The sequence below is a fragment of the Emydura macquarii genome, unplaced genomic scaffold (assembly GCF_026122565.2).
Source record: "Emydura macquarii macquarii isolate MOO-44397 ecotype Brisbane River unplaced genomic scaffold, CSIRO-AGI_Emac_v2 contig_1045, whole genome shotgun sequence".
Taxonomy (NCBI): Eukaryota; Metazoa; Chordata; order Testudines; family Chelidae; genus Emydura; species Emydura macquarii.
In genome coordinates, this window is record NW_027131182.1 from 7,166,472 (window position 1) to 7,187,069 (window position 20,598).

At 38.3% G+C, this 20,598-nt stretch overlaps 2 protein-coding genes across 5 annotated transcripts in view; both read left to right on the forward strand.

Annotated features, from left to right (window-relative positions):
• DCC (DCC netrin 1 receptor) overlaps positions 1–7,932 on the forward strand; it is a 653,315-nt gene extending 645,383 nt beyond the window's left edge. For all 4 annotated transcript variants that reach the window (XM_067545413.1, XM_067545412.1, XM_067545415.1 and 1 more), the window contains 2 exons: positions 2,606–2,800; positions 7,658–7,932. In XM_067545413.1, coding sequence (XP_067401514.1) covers positions 2,606–2,800; positions 7,658–7,725 — 263 coding nt within the window. In that variant the 3' untranslated portion in view covers positions 7,726–7,932. The remainder of the gene's footprint in view (positions 1–2,605; positions 2,801–7,657) is intronic.
• A 5,842-nt stretch (positions 7,933–13,774) lies between these two features.
• Positions 13,775–20,598, forward strand: part of LOC137151124 (netrin receptor DCC-like) — a 68,068-nt gene continuing 61,244 nt past the window's right edge. Inside the window, exon 1 of the mRNA XM_067545346.1 lies at positions 13,775–14,027. Within this exon, the coding sequence (XP_067401447.1) occupies positions 13,775–14,027 (253 nt within the window). The remainder of the gene's footprint in view (positions 14,028–20,598) is intronic.

Genomic DNA, 20,598 nt, shown 5'->3' on the forward strand with positions numbered 1-20,598 from the left:
TGTTGTTCACTCCCAGCTTCTGGAAGTCAGAAGCTTAGGGACTCCCAGAGCATGGGGTTGCATCCCCGACCATTTTGGCTAACAGCCATTAATGGAACTATCCTCCATGAACTTTTCTAATTCTTTTTTGAATGCAATTATACTTTTGCCCTTCACAGCATCCCCTGGCAGTGAGTTCCACAGGTTGATTATGTGTTGTATGAAGAAGTATTTCCTTATGTTTGTTCTAAACTTGCTACATATTAATTTCACTGGGTGATCCCTGTTTTTTTTTGTTATGTGAAGGGGTAAATAACACTTCCTTATTCAATTTCTCCACATCAATCATGATTTTAAAGACCTGTATCAATTCCTTCCTTAGTTCTCTCTGTTCTAAGATGAACAGTCCCAGTCTTTTTAATCTCTCCTCATATGGAAGCTGTTCCATACTCCTGATGATATTTGCTGCCCTTCTCTGAACTTTTTCCAATTCTAATATACTTTTTATTTAGATGGGGAAACCACAACTAAAGACAGTATTTAAGGTGTGGGTGTAGCATGGATTTATATAGTGGCATTATGATATTTTCTATTTTATTATCTATCCCTTTCCTAATGGCTCCTAACACTGTAGTAGCTTTTTTGACTGCCATTGCACACTAAGCAGGTGTTTTCAGAGAAATATCCATGATGACTCCATGATCTCATTTTTAATTGGTAATAACTAATTTAGACCCCATCCTTTTGTATGTATAGTTGGGATTATGTTTTCCACTGTGTATTACTTTGCATGTATCAGCATTGAATTTCATGTGCCATTTTGTGAGATTCCTTTGTAATTCTTCACAGTCAGCACTGGACTTAACTATCTTGTGTAGTTTTGTATCATCTGCAAACTTTGCCATCTCACTATTTATCCTTTTCCAGATCATTTATGAATCTGTTATACAGCACTGGTCCCAGTACAGATCTTTGGGGGACTCCGCATGTTATCTCTTCACATTGTGAAAACTGACCATTTATTCCTGTCCTGTATCTCCTATCTTTGATCCATGAGAGAACCTTCTCTCTTATCCCATGACTGCTAAGGGGCCTTTGCTTAAGGGCCTTTGGTGAGGGACCTTGTCAAAGGCTTTCTGAAAGTACAAGTACACTATATCCACTGGATCTCTCATGTCCACATGTTTGTTGGGACCCTCAAAGAATTCTAATAAACTGCTGAGGCATGATTTTTCTTTACAAAATTACTCTTCCCCAATGTATTGTGTTCATCTATGTGTCTGATAATTCTGTTCTTTACTATAGTTTCATCCAATTTGGCTGGTAGGGAAGTTAGGCTTATTGGCCTGTAATTGCCTAAATAGCCACTGGATCCTTTTTTAAAATCAGAGTTACATTAGCTATCCTCCAGACCTCTGGTACAGAGGCTAATTTAAGTAATAGGTTACATACCAGTTAGTAGTTCGGCAATTTCACTAAAAAGAATGGCTCAGGTGTGGGAATCTCCCTTATGTCCTCTGTAGTGAAGACTGATTCCAAAAATCCATTTAGCTTCTCCACAACAGCCTTGTCTTCCTTGACTGCTCCTTTAGCACTTCGATCATCCAGTGACCCCACTGATTGTTTGTCAGGGTTCCTGCTTCTGATGTACTTAAAAAAATTGCTGTTAGTGTTTTGTTCATTATTCTTCAATTTTTTTGACTTAATTATACTTTTCCATTTGACTTACCAGCATTTATTCTTGTTTCTGTTTTTCTTTTTAGAATTTCATGTCCAATTTTTAAATGTTATCTCTAATCACCTCTTTTACTCAGTTGTTTAGCCATGGTGACATTTTTTGGTCCTCATACTTTTATTATTATTATTTTTTTTTAATTTGGGGCATAACGCTTTCCTTTTAATTTCCATTTACCTAGCTTCCTCATTTTTGTGTAGTTCCCCTTTTTGAATTTAACTGCTACTGTGGTGGGTTTCTTTGGTATTTTCCCCCTTACAAGGATGCTAAATTTAATTACATTATGGTCACTATTACTGAGTGGTTCAGCTACATGCACCTTTTGGACAGACTCTTGTGTGTCACTTATTATTAAATCAAATTACTTACTAGCAGTGGTTCAATTTCTTTTCCCAGGGATTGTTAGATACAGTGATAGCATTACAGTGAGTTGCTGAGTTTTTTTTCAAATGGAGTTACCATATAGTTACCAGGAAATATTGCATGGTTTCTCATGAACACCCAGTAAATGATGCGCATCATCAATGTTACTTAGTTTTATTCCAGCCGTGAAACAAGAAAGACTTATCTCATATGGTTTATGACTAATCTCATACTGGATCACAAGTCTGAATTTGACAAGTGCAATGCACAAGTAACAAACATAACACTTTAAAGATTACTAGGTATTTCTCTAATTGTTAATCCTATGTTTTATATGCAGTGAGTACTGTAGTTGATACTCTTATCTAGAAATAGGAAAATTATGCATTAATTCTTGAAACATTGATCAGAATAGATTTTAATAAAAGACCTGTCATTGATGAAGGTGAAATAAAAAACACTTATGTCTGAAATTTGAAATTTTAATATATTTTGTAAAATATACTAACTGAGAGGATGTTTATGCAGCTTATATTCTGTTCTACACCTTGGACAAGAATGCGCCAATTGATGACTGGATTATGGAGTCAATCAGTGGTGACCGTCTTACCCATCAAATCATGGACCTCAACCTAGATACAGTTTATTACTTTAGAATCCAGGCTCGCAATGCCAAAGGAGTGGGACCTCTCTCTGACCCTATTCTCTTCCGGACTCTGAAAGGTTTGAATTTTTCTCTTAGAAAGCTGGATATTAATTAGATATAGAACATGCTCATTCGTCAGTACTTGCAGTTTACCTCAGTGACACTAGGAGTCAATTATGCTAACACTAATGAGAGAGTTTTAGAAGGCACACTGAAACCATTATTGAGAGATAAAATAAGATAGTAGGGCAACAGCAGACAAAAATAAACACCATAATAATGCAGCAGTTGTATCCACACACATACTCATTAAGTAGAAGAACTCTGACATCATTCCACTTCCTCCCATGAACAAGGAAGCTAATTGCACATGATGGCAATTTCTCTAGTAAGACACTGTTTCACTTTGGTATTTATTTTATCTCTGTTGATGGCTCTAAAGAAGTAGTAGTGATTCACTCACGTATCTAGAAAATAGGAATACAAAATTATGATTTCCTTTTTAATTGATCAAACTAATGCAAAATAATTAAAGAACAGATCAACACTGTCTGAAGCACAGTGTAATTGGATACACATGGAATTTTCTCTCTTCCTTGGAACAGACTATTTGTAGGCCTAAACAAGTCTGTATCCGATAGCTCTCCCTTGCTGGCCAGTGTGAAGGAAGGGCAAGATGACCTTTTCGATGGTTAGTACCTCAGTGTGTGTTAGCAGGGAGCAGTGTGTGTGCTTATACGAGCTCTGGACTGCAACTCTGGTTGGCCTCATTGCAAGTGGAAGGGGAGAAATAATCCACACGCACAAAGGTCTGTCACAATCTGCCCCTACATTATTAGCGATGAAAAGGTAGACTGTATTACTGTGAGTGGTACAAAGGATACTGGCAGCAACTGTGTGCCATATGTTTGAAACTGTCACTCATATACTTACATGACAATATAAAGTTTTCTTTTTTTTAAAAGGCAATTAATTAATGAAAAAAATAGAGTGACATAAGGTATGTGCCTATTTTAGGAAACTGGGGTCACATACAGTAGATCTGTGAATTTTCCAGAGGAAAAATTCCAAAGCTTGAGTATTAAAAATGTTTTGACAGAAGGCTGTTTAAAATGAAGATGGACCAGAGTTGAAAAGCTCTGATCAGTGAAGGATTCAGATCCAAATCCATATGTGGGGAGGAAGGAGGTCTAGATTCAATATTCTGGTTCAGACCTATCTTGAATTTAAACCTTTATATATAAAAACCCTTTCCTTACTACTGCTGCTTTTGAAGGAGGGAAGGGAGACTCCATTTTCAGTCAGTCCCTAATGCTTACCATTAAGGAAGCATCGCTATCAATGGGCCAAGCCACTCAGCAGCATTGGCAGAGGACAGGCCCTTTGTGCTAGCTGATATCAGTGTCTGTAAAGAGCACGCTACCAGATATTCAGGCTAAGTGTGAAAACCCTCATCCAATAGTGTTAGTGAATTAACAGGAGTCAGAAAAATGAAAAATTGTTTCAGTTTGTTCTGAGCTTATCACAGTCTATCCAGATTTTCAGGACTTACTTGTCCACGTCTGGTTTCATTCTGAATGAATTATTTGTAGGATTCTGATTATTCATTCTCAACTACCATGAAATGTGAACAGATAGCACTTTGCAAGTGCTTAGTCTCTATCAACTAGATGGGTGCCAACTTAATTTCATGCTCCCAATTTGTGCCAAGTAAAAGAACTCTGTTAGAGAGAGTTTAAAATGAGTCAAATATAATAACCACAGAGTAATGAGGCATCAAAAGATATGGAGACCCATATATCTAACTAAACAAAAAGATGAATGGACTAGATATCACCTACTTTGTAGTGTTTAGACAAAGTACCATAAAACTCATTTGGGAAATGAATGCTAGATCAGACAGCATCAAGAGATACCAAAAGGATAAATTTACACATTTGTTACATCTTGTAATAGTCTACAAGGACTCTGTCTAATACCCTGACATGAATATTTAATGTTATCCACCCTAAATATGTCATGTTCAATAATATTCAACTGATTTTTGACAAATCTGTCTCTACATATAAGGTGAAAAGATCTTCTGCATACTTGAGTGCATTCTGAATTATGCAAAAATGTTAGTTTCCTGGCCTTAATGATTATTAACAGGAGATATGCATGTGTCTTATGGTAATGAATGTTCTGTTGGCAAATATATATCTTGATCACAAGTTGTTTTAAACCACAAGGAACTAAGTAAGCATCAAAGATCTACCTATCTGATTTAAGATATTATAGCGCATAAAGCTTTTTCAAGGAAACCAAAACGCTAGTTGGGTACAAAACTGAAGCCTGTTTTGTTTTGGTTTTTTTTTTTTTGTTCTCAGTAATATGTCTTTAGTAATGAAAAATGCAGCGATCTGTATGAAAACGGATATGTTTAATTGTAACTATCACGGCCAGATAAGAAAAGTGCCCCCCCTCAGATCCATTGGTGACAGTGTAATCCAACAGACAGATCTTCAGCTGCTATAAATTATATATTATGAACCAAAATCTGAATCATGTGATTCAGGTTTTATTTAGTTCTTACCCAGACAAGTTCTAGCTGATTTCATTTGAATTCCTGAAAAAATATAAAGAAAATTAGAAGTAAATTATATTTTATATATTGAAATATTAAACTGCAGATTGACATGAATTCCTCTAGAAGTTAAAGATGCATGCAGTAACAAGTGGGAAAGGAGAACTTCAGTCTCAATGTTCTACTAGTTTCACTGTATGTAAATTAATAACATTAAATGGTACATTTCTGAAGCCAAGTAACTGTAATCTATTTAGCAATATAGGGAAGCAACTCCAGTCTCGAATTTACTTATGACTGCCTTATGAAAAGACTAGCTAAGAAAGTCTGAAGGTAGTAGTATCAGATCAGGAGAAGATTCCCTCATTCTTTCAAATATCTTATTAATGAGTACTTTTTTCAACTGTGGCGGAAACAGGTAAATCCCAGAATTGTACTTACCTCTTTTTCAACTGAAACATAATTTGATTCTGAATTTCAGTTTCAATTTAGAAACAAACCATAATTACATACTGAACTTTAACTGAAGCAAATAAAATAATAGTATTTTAATTGTTTATTATAATCACACAAAAATTAAACCAACAGGCATATATAAAAATATGAAAATGCACTTACTGCATTTTCTATGAATTTGTGTATGTGCAGTACACGTACAGTCTTTATTTCAAGGATGAATTAAATATATGGTCAGTTGTGTATATAAAGGACAGGGAGAGAGAATTATATTGGCTTTTCAGTTATGTCAGATATTACCAATACCATTATACCAAGATCAGCAGGGTAAGTCTTTATTTGGGGATACCAGGAATACATGCTGCTGATGTCCCATTTCTATTTAGCAAAGCTGATGTGGGGCAGCATTATTAGCATTACAGTGCCCTCTAATGCTGTATTGGAGTGGTGGTTAAAAAGTACATCCTTGTTCCTAAGCTGTACAAAAAGTGAACCTTTATGACCTGCCAGAGACAAATGTTAGCAATTGAACAACCACAGCAGTATTTCACAACACTGTAGATTACATCTCAAGTTACATCTCCTTAATAACTTGAGGAAGGCAAAAAAGGTTGAGGTCAGCTTTTAAGTGTCATAAACACTTGAAATGAGGTGACTGCAGTTGCAATCAAAGGTTTAATATTTTTATACATCAATTTGTCCTCCGGGGAAGGTCATAATCCAAGATATGACTCATCAGGGAAACCCATTGTCCCTCGAAAGATTTCTAGAAACTTTGAGGGAATATGTAGAACTCTATAAATTTTTCTTTGTTAACATTCGTTGCATCCACATGAAAAGAAATAAGACATAAAGGTAGTTGAGTGCATGGCAATCATTCAGGGGTCTATTTTCCCTTTGCTGCAGGCACGAAACATTCATAAGTACTAATGAGAGTTATGGTGATAACAAGTGCTGATGGCATTGTTTTCAGGAATAGACACACTGATGTCATTGTGCTAGATGTGAGTTGCTACCATCTTGGGCCTTTATTGCTCTTGGCAGTCTCTTGTAAGCTAAATCATGGGTTGACATGGTGATGATAACATGAAGGTGGGTAACCAATTTATGAAGTGTTCGTCAAAGGGAGTATAGACCAGCCTTAAAAAACCACTCTACATTTATAGAGTGCTTAGTCAGCTACTTAGACTCAGGTGTGTCAAAAGCTTTTTTTTAAATCTCCTGTAGTTTAAATTTCTTTTACATTTTATTAACCAGAAAATTGGATAATTTTCCATAATGGTAGCTATTTCTGAATCTGAAGGGAAGCTTAATTCTCTTTATCATTTAATAAATTGTCGGGAGCTGTTATCAGTTCAGAAGAGCTTTCAAAGTGTCTATTGAATTCTGAAGTCTTGTCTGGTGCACTTCAAATCACACCATCGTTTGTGTAATTATTATACAAAAACATGTAAATAATTTAAAACCCCTTTTGTACAAAGCATTTTGAAACAATGACATTATAATTCAGATCTAGCTTCCAATACATAGGTGATTTGTGTGTAATTATTCAAGGAACAGTCTCTCTCTCTATGTCTCGCTCTTTCATTTCCACGCTTAATTAAATTTCCCAGATGATACTTCTAATTTCAGAGACCAACAGGTTGAGAAAATATACATTTTTTCACTGCTTTATTTTTCTGAGAACGTGTGACTACATCTGATGGAAAAAACAGTGCAACTTGTACTTGTCATCTCTGTTCTTCAGAATCTCTTTGAACACAGGAATGGTAAAATATCTCCCAACCAATCCGCCTAAAGTGCAGGAAAACAGCAACTTGATATGAAAACTGCTAACAAAATTGTTGATTTGATATGTCAGCTTGCCTACTAGGAGCTGTCACAGTCTAATGATATTGTCTTTTTCTTGCAGTTGAGCACCCTGACAAAATGGCTAATGACCAAGGTACAGTGGCCTCAATCTGTCACGTTTTCTCTTAGAATCAATGCTGAACATTAGGAGCGATGTTACTCTTCACTTTGCATTCTGTTTTTCACGTGGGCTGCACACCTGATGAGGCAGGCACTGGCATGATAATTAATCTTGTTAATGAAGTTCTGTTTCACTAAGGCTCCTGCTTTGATGGGGAAGATGTAAATTTTCCTGAGAGGAAATTGTTTTGTCTCTTTTCTGAAGGACCAATTAAAATGTCAAGCTTCTTTGTATGATATAAATTTTTAGTCTCTCTGCTGCATTTCTGAATAATTCACATTAAGTATAATTAAGATCAGCATAATATTCAAACTGCTCTTGCACCCTTTCATGGGTTATAGATTAAAGTGCCGAAGTGTCATAAATATTATAAATCATGATCTTTCTCAAGTCAGCAGCCCCTGTTTAATAAAAGCAAAGTTTAGTCAACTTTTCAAGGCATCATCATCGCTGTGTTTACCAAATAAGAAGTGTTATCTAATTAGTCATGTTTCTTCTGCTGTTAACTTACTGTAGTTCTTTATTATTTGCGATTTCTGTTGCTTGGAAATTTTCACATTCTTTTTACTTCAAAATGATTTATTGTAAGCATTAATTTCCAATGCAGCTATAGCATGTTCCACATAAGTAATGTCATCCAAAACATTGACAGAGGGAAATATTTATAGTGACATTTGAAAAATTTAAGGCTATGAAGCATTTAGGTGATTTGAGCTCTAATTTCACACTAATTTCAATGAAAAGACGGTATTCAACCCCCATAAGTCTCTCTTCACTTGGAGAAGAGGTGCAGTTTTACTTTGTGTCAGCTAACTTGATTTAACTAACATGAGGTAAAATCCTAGTAAAGACAAGGCCATTTGTAGCTTTCGCATGTGTTAGTATGTCACTATAAAGTCTCTAGGCTCTCCCATAGTTTTTACCTCAACCTGCTAGCACCTGTGAAAGCTATAAACTGTATCTTCACTAGGATTTTACATCATGAAAGTTACCACCTGATAAGAACATCCCCCCTTCCCACAATGAAGACACATTCTTAGACAACTTTGAAAATCCACTCTAAGGTTTCAGAATTTCATTCTTTATCTTTGGGGACAGGGATCTCCACATTTTATCTTTTTTAAATTTGACATTTGATTTCAGCCAACATCAGGTTCATCATCAGAACACACACAATTTTGAAATTTCATGCATCAACATGAAAAAACAGTTTTGTTTTGTTATTGAAAAATGTGAAAATTTGGGGGCTGCAAAATAGTATGAAATTATATTGTGATTTTTTCCCCCCACAAACTTTCCTTTTTAAAATAATTGCTCTTTCCAAGCAAGTCTAATAAATATAATAAAGTGATTAGTTCTGAGAAACAGTTAAGAATAATAAGCAGATAGGCTATGATTTTCAGTGAAGTCTAAAGCACTTAGGCACCCATCTCCTAATTAAAGCCAATATGGGTTGGGCACATAACTCCCACAGATTACAGTGGAAAATCTCAATTTATTTCTTTAGCGTTGCTTTAACTGATAAACAAACTAGGCATTTTCAGTAAGCTCCCCAGCTGTTGTAATTCCAGGACTACCAGTTGCAAAATGTTCCTTCTTCCTTTAACACCCAATTACAAATGGGGCAATCAAATAATCAGTCAATTTTGATCTTAATAGAAAATCGGGAGTGTAAAGAAGATGCCAGTTTGCTCAGATATCTTGGGAATGATTTTAAATAAATGCAAATAGAGGGAAATTTGGGTTATCATTTTGATGAGAGTTCAGCTAACTTGCTACCCACATGATAAATTTGGATTAGCAACTTGAAATCCAACAAGATAACACGAAATAGGCTTGAAAACGGAAGGTTGTTTTTTTTTAGTGATAACTGTTGCTCTTCAAAGCATTACGGTATGGTGCATTAATTGACCTTAGATGTAAAATTGCATGTACATAACATAATATCATGCAATTTAATGCTTAGTGTCCTGGCACAACTATTTGGAATGGAAAGTGAGAAAGCAATGTATTTGTTTCTGCCCCACTTGTTATCACTTCAGATGGCAAGTAGCTAATCTAGGCCCCAACCCTACAACATGCTCTGCACAGACAGGCACCTGCACCCCTGAAGGACTGCATATAGGCATATTTGCCTACATAGAATTACTTAAATGATGAGGGCTGTAGTTTTTCTGTGGGCATTGCAGTTACATTTCTGAAGGTGTGGTATAAAAAAGTGCTGTAGCTTGATTATCCAAGCTTGTCTTACCTCTAGTTCAGGATTTTTCTGTATTTGTCCCACAGCTACTGACCATGAAAAAAGTGCATAATTTAAACATAAAGTGAGGATCAGCTGTGTTCTTGTTTCTTGTCTGCTGGCTTATATCCATAAAGAACTCAGCAAAAATACAGGAACAAATATTGAATATTCTAGATACTGCACTGGCTGTGCTCTTTTAAAAAATAAATAAGTAAGAAGGAAAAAAAAATTAGTCTTTTCTTCATTTTCCTTGGACTTGCCTGAATCCCTCTTGGAAAAAGATCAGAGCCTCAGCAGGGAGACCAGTTGTGCCATGGTAAATGAATATACATTCTTTGTGCCACCAAATGATCAGATCACAGCAAAGAGTGTGTAGGGCACATGTTTTCCCCCTGTGATAACCATGCATTTTACTATAGATTCACACAGGGTCTTTAATACTGTTCAAATACAATACCAGTATATGAACAGACTACTTCAAATTTGTTTATATAAATCTACTAGGAAAATAGCCCCATTTGCTCCAAGCTCAGAAAGGTTCAGTACATGTTTATGCTTAGAATGTGTATGGAACCTATTCACTGATAAAAGAACAAGTAGTGTAGTATCATAAGTAATGTTATAGTTAAGGTTTTGTCAGCACAAAAATAATCCTCTTGAACTGAATCTGAGCATACAGGACTTTCTGTTCTGTTGTAAGCACTAAACGCAGTTGTAACTGCATCACCACTCATGATAATTTATAAAAAGAACTCGTTTCTAATAGGCATATATAATACACATAGAAGTTGATATAGAAAAGTATAACAATGCTGTAAAAACAACAGGTTGGATAGAGCAGCAGGTTTGGGCTGATCGGTGTGGGAGGAGCTCAAGTTTTCAGGCAGAATAAGATGGGGTGTTTTGTCTTGTCTCTGTATTGAGACTCATGCAAGGAGCTCTGTGTCTTACTTCATGTCACTGTCAAGCAGTTAAAGGTAGGCACCTAAACTGACAGTGACATGGGAGTTGTGGGTGTTGAGTTACATGTTCAGGTGCCTAATGTTAGTCATCCAAATCTGAAGATTTGGCCTAAGTGACTTGTCAGAGGGGAAGATATTGTCACTCTGAGAGCCAGATTTAGAATTGAGATACTCCTGGTCCCCATTCTCATGCCTGTGTCACTAGACTGTATCGTTCTTCTGACTTCCATTTTCAAATCAGTCCATCATCCCCACATAGAAATCATGTTCATGGTGTTGTTCTACCACATCATCACCAATCACTTTCTGTGGAGGATTTTCTCCACCAAAGCTTCTTATAAATTAAAAATAGTCTAAAACATAGTCCCAGAGCTATGCCAGCCAGAGAAATTGGGCTCTTGCTGGATTTAGTACAGGTGCATTGTTGGTGAACTGAACCATGGCAATCTGTACTGTGTGAAATAGAGTGGAGAGGCATCTTGAATTTTACCAGTGGTACTGGCAGGCATAAATTTATTCTTAAAAAATCAAAACCCATTTTAAATGTACCAGTTAGTTTTGTTTGTCTTAGACACAAAAATTAAACTCCTTCAGACTCCTTCAGATCATCATTATGACACAAAGCCTAAAATTAAGGAAATAAATACAGAAAACGTCTGAGGATGTCTCATAGGGGTAATGAGATGCAGACCCTTACTTCTAGGCCATATATTGAAAGTCAGTGTCAGCAAGTACAAAGGCATTATCACTGGATTGCTCTTTAGTTCAATGAGTTAGTGGCCTCAGCTCAGTTACTAGAGTACAGATTTCCACAATCTTGTTGTCAGTCTCAGGACAACTGAAAAAATCTGAATCTTAGAGCAGATCAGGATTTTACAGATTCTGCGCATACTGAAACTGTCCTGTGGATATATGTAGCTCTTCCAATTCTGTCAATCCAGCAACTTTCATGGGTACTAAATTAAATTTTAAAAGTAACTAAAGACTGAAATATAGTCCCCAGAACAATATGTAGAGTCTGAGGAATGTTTGTGATCTATGTGATGAAATAAGCTCTGAATAAAATTAGATTTGGTTGGGTAAAGGTTTCAGACAGTATTTTATATTTACTCTATTCTGAGATTCCAGTGTTACTAGTAAATTCAGTGGATTAAGTTAATATTGAAATTTCAGACATAGTCTATGAATACTCTAGTTTGTTTTGATTTGGAGTTTGTTTAGAGAGTTTTTGGTGGGGTCACCTTAATGATAAATTATAAATGTAGTTTCTGTTGTTTAAACAGACATTAAGATATTCACAGCTCATATTAAGAGTTGTGAAACATTCTAGTATTATCTATATACAAATATGCTGTCAGGGTAGCTCTAATGTACTATTTTGAGTTACTTATGACTGTGTTATAAAAGCAAGGCTTTAATTTACCACCCATCTATGATATCTCTCTTAAGTATGTCTAAGGTGCTTTTCACCTTGTAATCTAAGATCAGTTTCTAATTGTATGTTATCTTGGTATGTGTTTCTGTTGGCCAAATCCTGAGATTCTTCTTAAGGTTTTATTTGGTGCTTGCCTATCAACATTGAAGCTAATGGCAAAATTACTTTGACTTCAGTGGGGCCAGGACAAACAGTAGTTTGTCTAAGTAAGAATTGTGTGAAAACTGAGTAAGCACCTCGGGATTTGGCTCCTATGTTTTAGAAATGTATTAGATTACTTTAATGTACTTCTTTACTGATTTTGGACCTGATCCAATGAATATTGCAGTTAATGGGAGTCTGTGATGGGTTAGACTAGGTCCAGAGGCCCCCTGCTGGAAGCCTCATGGCCCTGCCTCACCCTGTTGCAGAAAAGAGTGGTGGAGACATCCTCCAGATAGCCGAGAGTGGCTGCAGTGAAGCAGCCAATCAGAGGGGCTTCTGAAACAGCCAATCTGGGGCCAGAAGAGCCACATAAAAGGAAGCAGCAGGGGCAGAGCAGTCAGTTGCTGCCTAGAGCTTGAAGAGGGAGGATTGGGTGCCTGGCTGTCAGGAAGAGCAGCAGGACTGCAGACAGCATTGATCCAGCAAGAGCAGCAAAACCACAGAGAGGTCAGTGCAGGCAGGCTAAGCCTTGAACCTCACCAGACCAGGTGATGGTATTGTGATGGGACCTGCTGGTCTGGTTGAAGACTGAGCCCAGGAGAGGACTGCCGAGAGGACACCAGTAGAGGGTATCGAGATGGGCCCTGGTTGGGCTGTTAAAGAAGGCAGAGCTTCTGGGAAGGACACCTGAATTAGAGACTGTATACCCTGGAAGGGGGGTGGGTGTCACGGTGTGTGTGACTCGTCCGGAGGGCTGAATTGCTGAAGACCTGCCAAAAGAACCATTGGCCAGGGTGTGGGAGTACTAATGAGAGGCGGGTGCCACCTCATGCAAAACTGAATGATTACAGGCATGTACTGGCCAGAGAGGGGGCACCCATGAGAGGCAGGTGCTGGATCAGGCCCTTAGGGCTTTCTCCATCACATATGTTGTTCTCACAGGATTAGTCCTATTAAGGCATCTGCTTCATTCTACTGTTAGTGCAAGATTGTTCCTGCCAATAGATTCTCCAGTGTTTCTCCCACAGAGCTTTCCACTTTGGCATCTAGAAAGACTGGTGTGCCTGTAATGAGACCCATATTCTTCCCAGGTTCTGAAGCAGCTACTGAGAAATTTGCCTATGCATTATTTTTCCCTTCAACTTTCTGCTTTTGCTCCCTCCCATTTCTTTTGCTGCAGCTGTTTCATTAACCACCTTCCTATCCTTTCCTTAGGATTATGGTTTGGCTGGAGCAAAGAAAGAGATTTACAGGAAAGTGGAGCCAGAGGGAGGATGAGAAACTCCATGGTTCAGCAGGACTTAACCATGAGCCTTAGTGACAGCTATGTCATTGCAGCATGCTCTGATAACATGAGAGCTGCACCCAGTGAAATAGGTGGGAGCACAGTTGGTGTCAAAGCCACTCTGCTAGTTCTGCCTAGGCAACTAACTCCTGCTGTCAGCTGTTCCGTATCTGAAAAGTCAGAAGAGCAAGCTAGGAAAAAAGCCAAGAGCACAAGGCAAGCAATTGTCAACGAAGGAGAAGGCAAAAGAAGTGCAGCAAATAAAGAAAAAAATATTAGAGCACAGTGAAGTGCTTAAAAGCCCCCTGTTATGTGAAGGAGAGGAACACACAGATAAAGGCATTTTGAGTCGCATTTTATCAGACGTTTATGCAGTTCGGTGTCATCCCAAAGAATCCTTAGGCCTGTTGTGAAATGCATAGCATCAAAATCATCTCATGCACCAACAACGTGCAGCCAGTTCTGGGATGGATTACAGAAACTGTCAAACAGCATGGAACAATGCTATATAACAGCTTGTCAGAAAATAAAGAAAACTGTACACAATCAAAATATCCTGGAGTCATTTGAACTGAACTTCCAAATGTACTCACATTAGCACTTCTGCTGAAACTGGTGACAAATCACATTTTTCCCAGTTTTGTCAAATCAATAATAATAAATAGCCCAAGCAGCTAATTCTATCATGTTTGCAAGTGGCAGCTCTTTCAGTGGGTGAATACCGTGCTTGATCTTAATCAAGGTTCATCCCTGTCCTGTCTGAATGAAAATGGAAGTAATGTGTCACCTATAAAATCTCAGCCAAAATAATTCTCAAAATGAACTAGAATTCCTCAAAATTAAGGAAATTAAATCAATATATAAAATTAAGATTTCCCAAATATGGGACAGCATACATTGGGCCACCCAGAATTAGCACAGTTGTGTGGACTAGTTGGTATGGTATGTCATTCAGCATTAAGGATCCATCCTTATGGTAGGGAGAGTTGAGGCATCTGAGGCTTGTAATTAATTAATTTTACTGAAGCTTTGCCCTCTGATTCTCTTTGTATTTGAAGTTTTCTTTAACAGATTAAAATAATACCCTTTTTCATCTGCAGTGAGAATCTTTGCCAAGGTCACGCTGCAAATCAGGGATGGAGCCAGGACTTTGAGAAAACACTTAGAAGCTGGGTCCCCAGTCCTGTGTTCAGAACAAACTGTCTTCTCATCTTTGTGACTGAACTTTAAAAATCCCTCTTCTTTCAGAAAGAAAATTGCTTTAAAAACAATGGGAACACAATGTTATCCCAGGGTAGGAAATGTGATTCAGGACAGGTGGAATTGTAATACCACAGCACTGTATTTGGCATCTTTAAGAACTAATCTTGCTTTATCAGCAAAAATGTTCACTACATTGAATCTAAGGAACCGAGGGCCAGATTTTTAAAGATCTAGATACGGGCCTTGTGGGGTTTTCAAAATCTTTCTCATTTTCAAAAGACTTCACATTGGGAGTTAGGTGTCTAGGCACATTTGAAAATCCCACTAGATATCAATCTGCATTTTTAGGTACCTAAATACCTTTACAAATCCAATCCTGAATGTCTAGGAATAAGGAGCTCCCCTTGCTCTCTGTATAGGTTAGAGGTACAGAAAGATGTAAGGAAATGTACACTGAGTGTGAAATTTTCAAAAGCACCTAAATCACTGAGAAGCTAAAACCTAGTTTCCAAATCACTTAGGAGTCTTCATGCCATGGATTAGGTGCTTTTGAGATTAGGTCCCATTATTTACTCACTGTGTGAGATTTATAGGACTGCTCAAGTTCCAAGGCAATAACTGTCAATATGAAGATAAAAGTAAAATTACAGACCAGATCATCTGAGAGAGAATTTTTGTCACAAGCACAAAGTACATTTGAAAGAGTTTCTGAAGTATGTAGACACTTTCAAGCAACCTGCTAGATTTGCTGAGTAGCAAAGTCTTGCTGAAGTTTAAATAGTTTCTCTTTAAGATTTTTGTTTTGGAATAAGTGGACAGTGGATGATGAAGAGGTTGGTTTATTTTGTTTTATCCTTCCCCAGTTTTCATATGATAAGCTAATATCTAGTTCTTCATTCCATATTTTCTCTGGATAGAAGCAGATTACTGTATAGGTAGATAATGAGAAAATAATAATAATGGTCAGCAGAATTTAGATTGGTTCCAAAGTCTTGTCAGTTGACAAGCTGATTTCTGTGTTTGGACTGAGGTAAGCTTATAATTGATTGTAATGTTTGCTGAAATGGAAATTGTGAGTCTTTGAGTTGATACTTGCCTATCCTAGGGGAAATTCAATAGGTTTTTTTCTTCATATATATCCTCTACACAATGACTCCTTTGAGCTTTCCAGAGTTGGTTAGGTACAATTTGCCAGTATAGACAGATGTGTTACTCCAAAATAGAATTGTGTTCTGTGTTGAGGAGAGATCAGATTTTCAAATGACATTACTCTTTTAGTGGTAGATCATGAGTTAGAGATTTACAGGGACAGGCATATAGTTTACTACCATTAGGAATAATTCACAATGTATAGATTCAATGTAGTGTCACCTGCCTTATCTATAGTTCATAAAACTTAAGAAACAATGGACCAGGAGAACTATGCCAATTTACACCTGTTAAGTATCTGGTCTAACAAGCATATGTGGCAGGATGTAAAGAAGTTCTCCTCAGATGAGTCTAGCATCAGAGGCACTGGTGAAAGATCATTCAAGACTGAAAACCAAGACTCATGTCTCTAAACCAGGAGAAAAATGGTCCCTTCCTCATTCTGAGGGTGTATAGCAAGGCATCCAAACAGATCCCTGTGAGTTCAAAGGAATGTGACTTTTCTGGATAGGGAATGAATGCATTATACTTAGCAGTGCACCTGCCATTTACACCTCGGTGGTTTTGATCTCATGAATAAACAGAGCACTAATTGTTTGGCTTTCAGGGAGATAGGGTTTGTAAGGCAGCCTAGTCATGCTGGGAACTGAATTCAACCTTTTCTGTGTTTGGATTACCATCAGCATATTGCTGTTTGGCTATTTGAAACATAAACCACCCCATGTTCAATATCGTTAATCTGAAAACTATAAACTGTCTGCTTACTCCTTCCTCCCAGCCAGTATGAAAACAACTGCGAGTACATCTATTGCCTGATGCCAGCCTAGAGATAGCAACCTGCTCCCATACTGTGACAGCAGAAGGCAGCTAGCTCTTCTCTTTACCATTAGCTCCAGGCTTTTGGTGTCATACCTAAGGCTCTCTTGGAAGCTGTGAACATAGAAGAGGTAAAAAAAGATGAGTAATTCATGAGGATTTCAAACAGTTGCTTTCTAAATAAATTATACTGTGGGTTGAAATACTGTTTCTGTATGTACATTAAGCAAGGAGATTAGGGAAAGCAGAAATTAAAAGTGCCATGTTGGTCTGTGGAACATCTCCCCACCACCCACCAAAGCCACCAGGGATTCAGTTATATGGCTTATATTATGAAGTAGCCAATAGAAAGTCATCCTTAGTGTTAGAGATACAGGAAGCTTTGCTAATGAGCAATGCTTAGCTGGCATTCTTGGAAAAGAAGTAAAACAGATATAACTGAATATTGGTTTTATTTTTTGCTGCAGCGAGACAATCCAAGGTTTGAAACTGAAAGTTGAGCAAATCCAGAGGTGTTATAGCTTTCCTGCCAGGAAATATAACAAGATCTACCTAGCTGCAGGAAAGCAAGCCTAAAACCCTGTAAACATTCTCCCTGGCGGCCCTTCTTCCCCCACTTCCCAGGTGCACTTGTGGCCCTCATTCTAGGGTGTGGTTGAACTCTCTGCTTGGTGCAGGACCTCATAGGGGGCACAGATAGATTTGTCTCTTTTAAACCATCCTCTGCCTGATTCTGGAGCCTATTAGAGCTGATCTAATTTATGCCCAGGTATCAGCAGCTCTAAGAGGCTATTCCAGCAGCTAAGGATACATGGTATTCAGTAACAACATTGCCGCGCTCCCTACACTAGGTCTGTAGCAGCAGGAATAGGAATTTCCCAAAACTGGAGGAATTCTGGTTAGCCACAGGAGTGGTGGAAAAGAGACCATCTCACACCCAAGAACTGGACTGAGTGAGTCAGGCATCCTTCCTCCTGGCTGAGTGGATGAGTACAGAGTCACCTTCCCAATCTACTGATTATTGCCAGTCTGAGTCTAAAAGGAAGAAGCAGTCCTCTGGAAAAAGAGCAGCTACTGGAGGTGCAGCCTAGATCTGTACCATGCAGCAGGTATGGTGCAAGTGAATCTTATCTGTCGTCTTACTTCTGTGCACCACTTTTCCGCTCCCACATTCTGTCTGTCTTTTTTACAACAAACTGTTGCAGGCACTTGGTGGTGGATTTCCTGCTAATCAGATTCCTGTCTGTCAATTCCAAGCTCAAAGTCCTGTTGCTCTTTCCTCTCCATCAGCCTTCCTTACCTGCTTTTACCTACACCTTGCTGGCTTTTATAGCCATTGTCCCAGGTGGCAGCTTGGCAATCCACATTCAGCTCCCTCTCCAAAGCTGCTAGAAGGCCAGCCTCAGTTGTTTCTCTCTTGCAGCTGCTTTATGCCTCAAGGCAAGCTTTTCAAGTGCTGACCACCCACAACTGGCGCCAAATTTCCCGAAGAGCTCAGCTCCGTTTAGTCACCTAAATAAGGGCCAAATCTTCCGTAGCGCTGAACACCCAGTCCCTCTCACTCTGACACTGATGACCAGATTGTCCAAAGAGCAGAGCACCCAACATGCTGTTAGTTTAGCATGTTAGTGCAAGCCCCATAACCCAAGTCTGTCTACCCACGCTGGGAGGCTCACTCCCAAGTGCAGTTCAAAAATACCCTATGTGACTTGATCAGACTCACTGTGGCAGAGCCAGAAATTGAACCTGGATCTCCTGAGTCCCAGTCCAGTGCATTAGTCACAAGATCACCTTTCTGTCCATGATCAGGCCTGCAAACTCCGACAATGTGCATGTTTAAGTAGCCTGACTTAGCACCCCCAGGTGCAGGGAACACAGAATACTCAGTGGCTTCTGGTATAGGTGATGCTGCAGCTTACATCCAATGCTATCTGTGCTAACATTGATCCTATGCCATAAGAACGGCTTTGGGTGTGTTGGCACAATGAAGAGGTTTTGTTGAGACATCCTTGACAAAATATATTTTACTTTTTTTATGATTGAAAACTGCCAGTATCTCTAAGGAAATACAAGGGTGCACAGCTTGGAGGCAATCGCTAAACTTGGCAATGAACATATCTATGAATACAATGCAAAGTGAAATGTCAGGGTTGGACTATCTTACCTTTTCTTTTGCCTATTGGACAGTCTGTCTGAGGAGTGTCCCTTAATATGTTGGAGAGTGTTCTGCTGAAATAAGACTACTTCTCAGCCAATTTTCCCAGGGTTACTGCAGTAATTAAATGAGTATAGGTCTGAAAAGCATTGGTAGAGCAGGGATGTATCTGGTCCAGATGAATCAAGTGAGTCTTTCATGGAGAGCAAGACATATTACAATGAAGTCACTACTCTTCATAGCAAGAAGCCATGATATGGATAATACAGTGGACATTAAGAAGAATAGAAGCAATATGATTCTATTTCCTGGAGTAAAAGTAGTCTGGCCAGGACATTCTGAGATATCTGAAGTTTGGAGATAAGGGGTTGCAGTAGTTAAAATATAAATCATTAAGCATAAATCAGGAAAAATAAGCTCAGAAGGTAGAAGTCTGCTAGAGTTACAGCAGGAATGATGCCAGATTTAGAAATGCTGGAGAACTGACAAGAAAAAGAAAATTTGTAGTCATGGGGAACTTCAATTTTTGAGGCCTTGACAAGGCAAAGTTAAAACGTGTATTTAAAATAATGATAGTTGAGTTATAATTGTAGGAGAAAGGAAATTTTCCAGTGGAGGACTTTAGTCATAGAAGCATTCAAAAGAAGGAGGCAAGAGTAGATAGAAGACAAATGGTAAATAGAAAGGTCAGAAAGTGATGTCCAGAGTTAAAATCTTTCTGCATGCTTAGAATGAAAAGTTGGCACTTCTTGTACAAATTTCTCCTAGGTTGAATTCTGTCATCCATGACACAACTCAGAGAAAAATTGAAGAGTACCATGTACCCAGCCACTATATAGGTCAGAGATTGAGGGTAAAACATAAGATCTCCACTGAAGGAGAAGTTAGAAAGACAGGGTTCCATCCAGAAGAAGATTGTACAAAAAATGCCAACTTTTTGCTAATAGGCTACAAAATGATGGAGCAACGTATGGAATAAGAAGCTGTTCTGGGATCAAGTAGGAGGAGTTGAGACAATGAGAAAAGTGGTCTTAGACACACATGGTGTAGTAGCTGTTTAGAGGCCAGCACAAGACCTGTGCATTTTTACAGCCTTATTTTGAGAGCTTAAATGATGTTGGTTCTAGTCCTCTGCAAAGTGGTGAATTTCACCCCATAAAGAAGAGCATTCTTAACACGAAATGAGGGAGGGGAATAGCAACAGCTCTGTGTGGCAGAAGATGATCACAGTGATACAAGGCAGTGTTAGCAAGGTAGGAGGTGATGTTGGAAGCACAGAATTCACAAAGGAAGTGTTTTTTGTGTAGATGCGGTGATGTATGCTAATGGGAAAATGAGACATCAAGACAGAATGAAGCACTTGGGCTCAAAGTAGTAAAGGACGAATGCATCATTTTACTTTTCAAAAGGAAGAATGTAGCAAACTCCTGGCAGAACTAGATGACGAAAGCATCCAAGGAGGCATGTTGGACTGAAGTACAGCATTAATA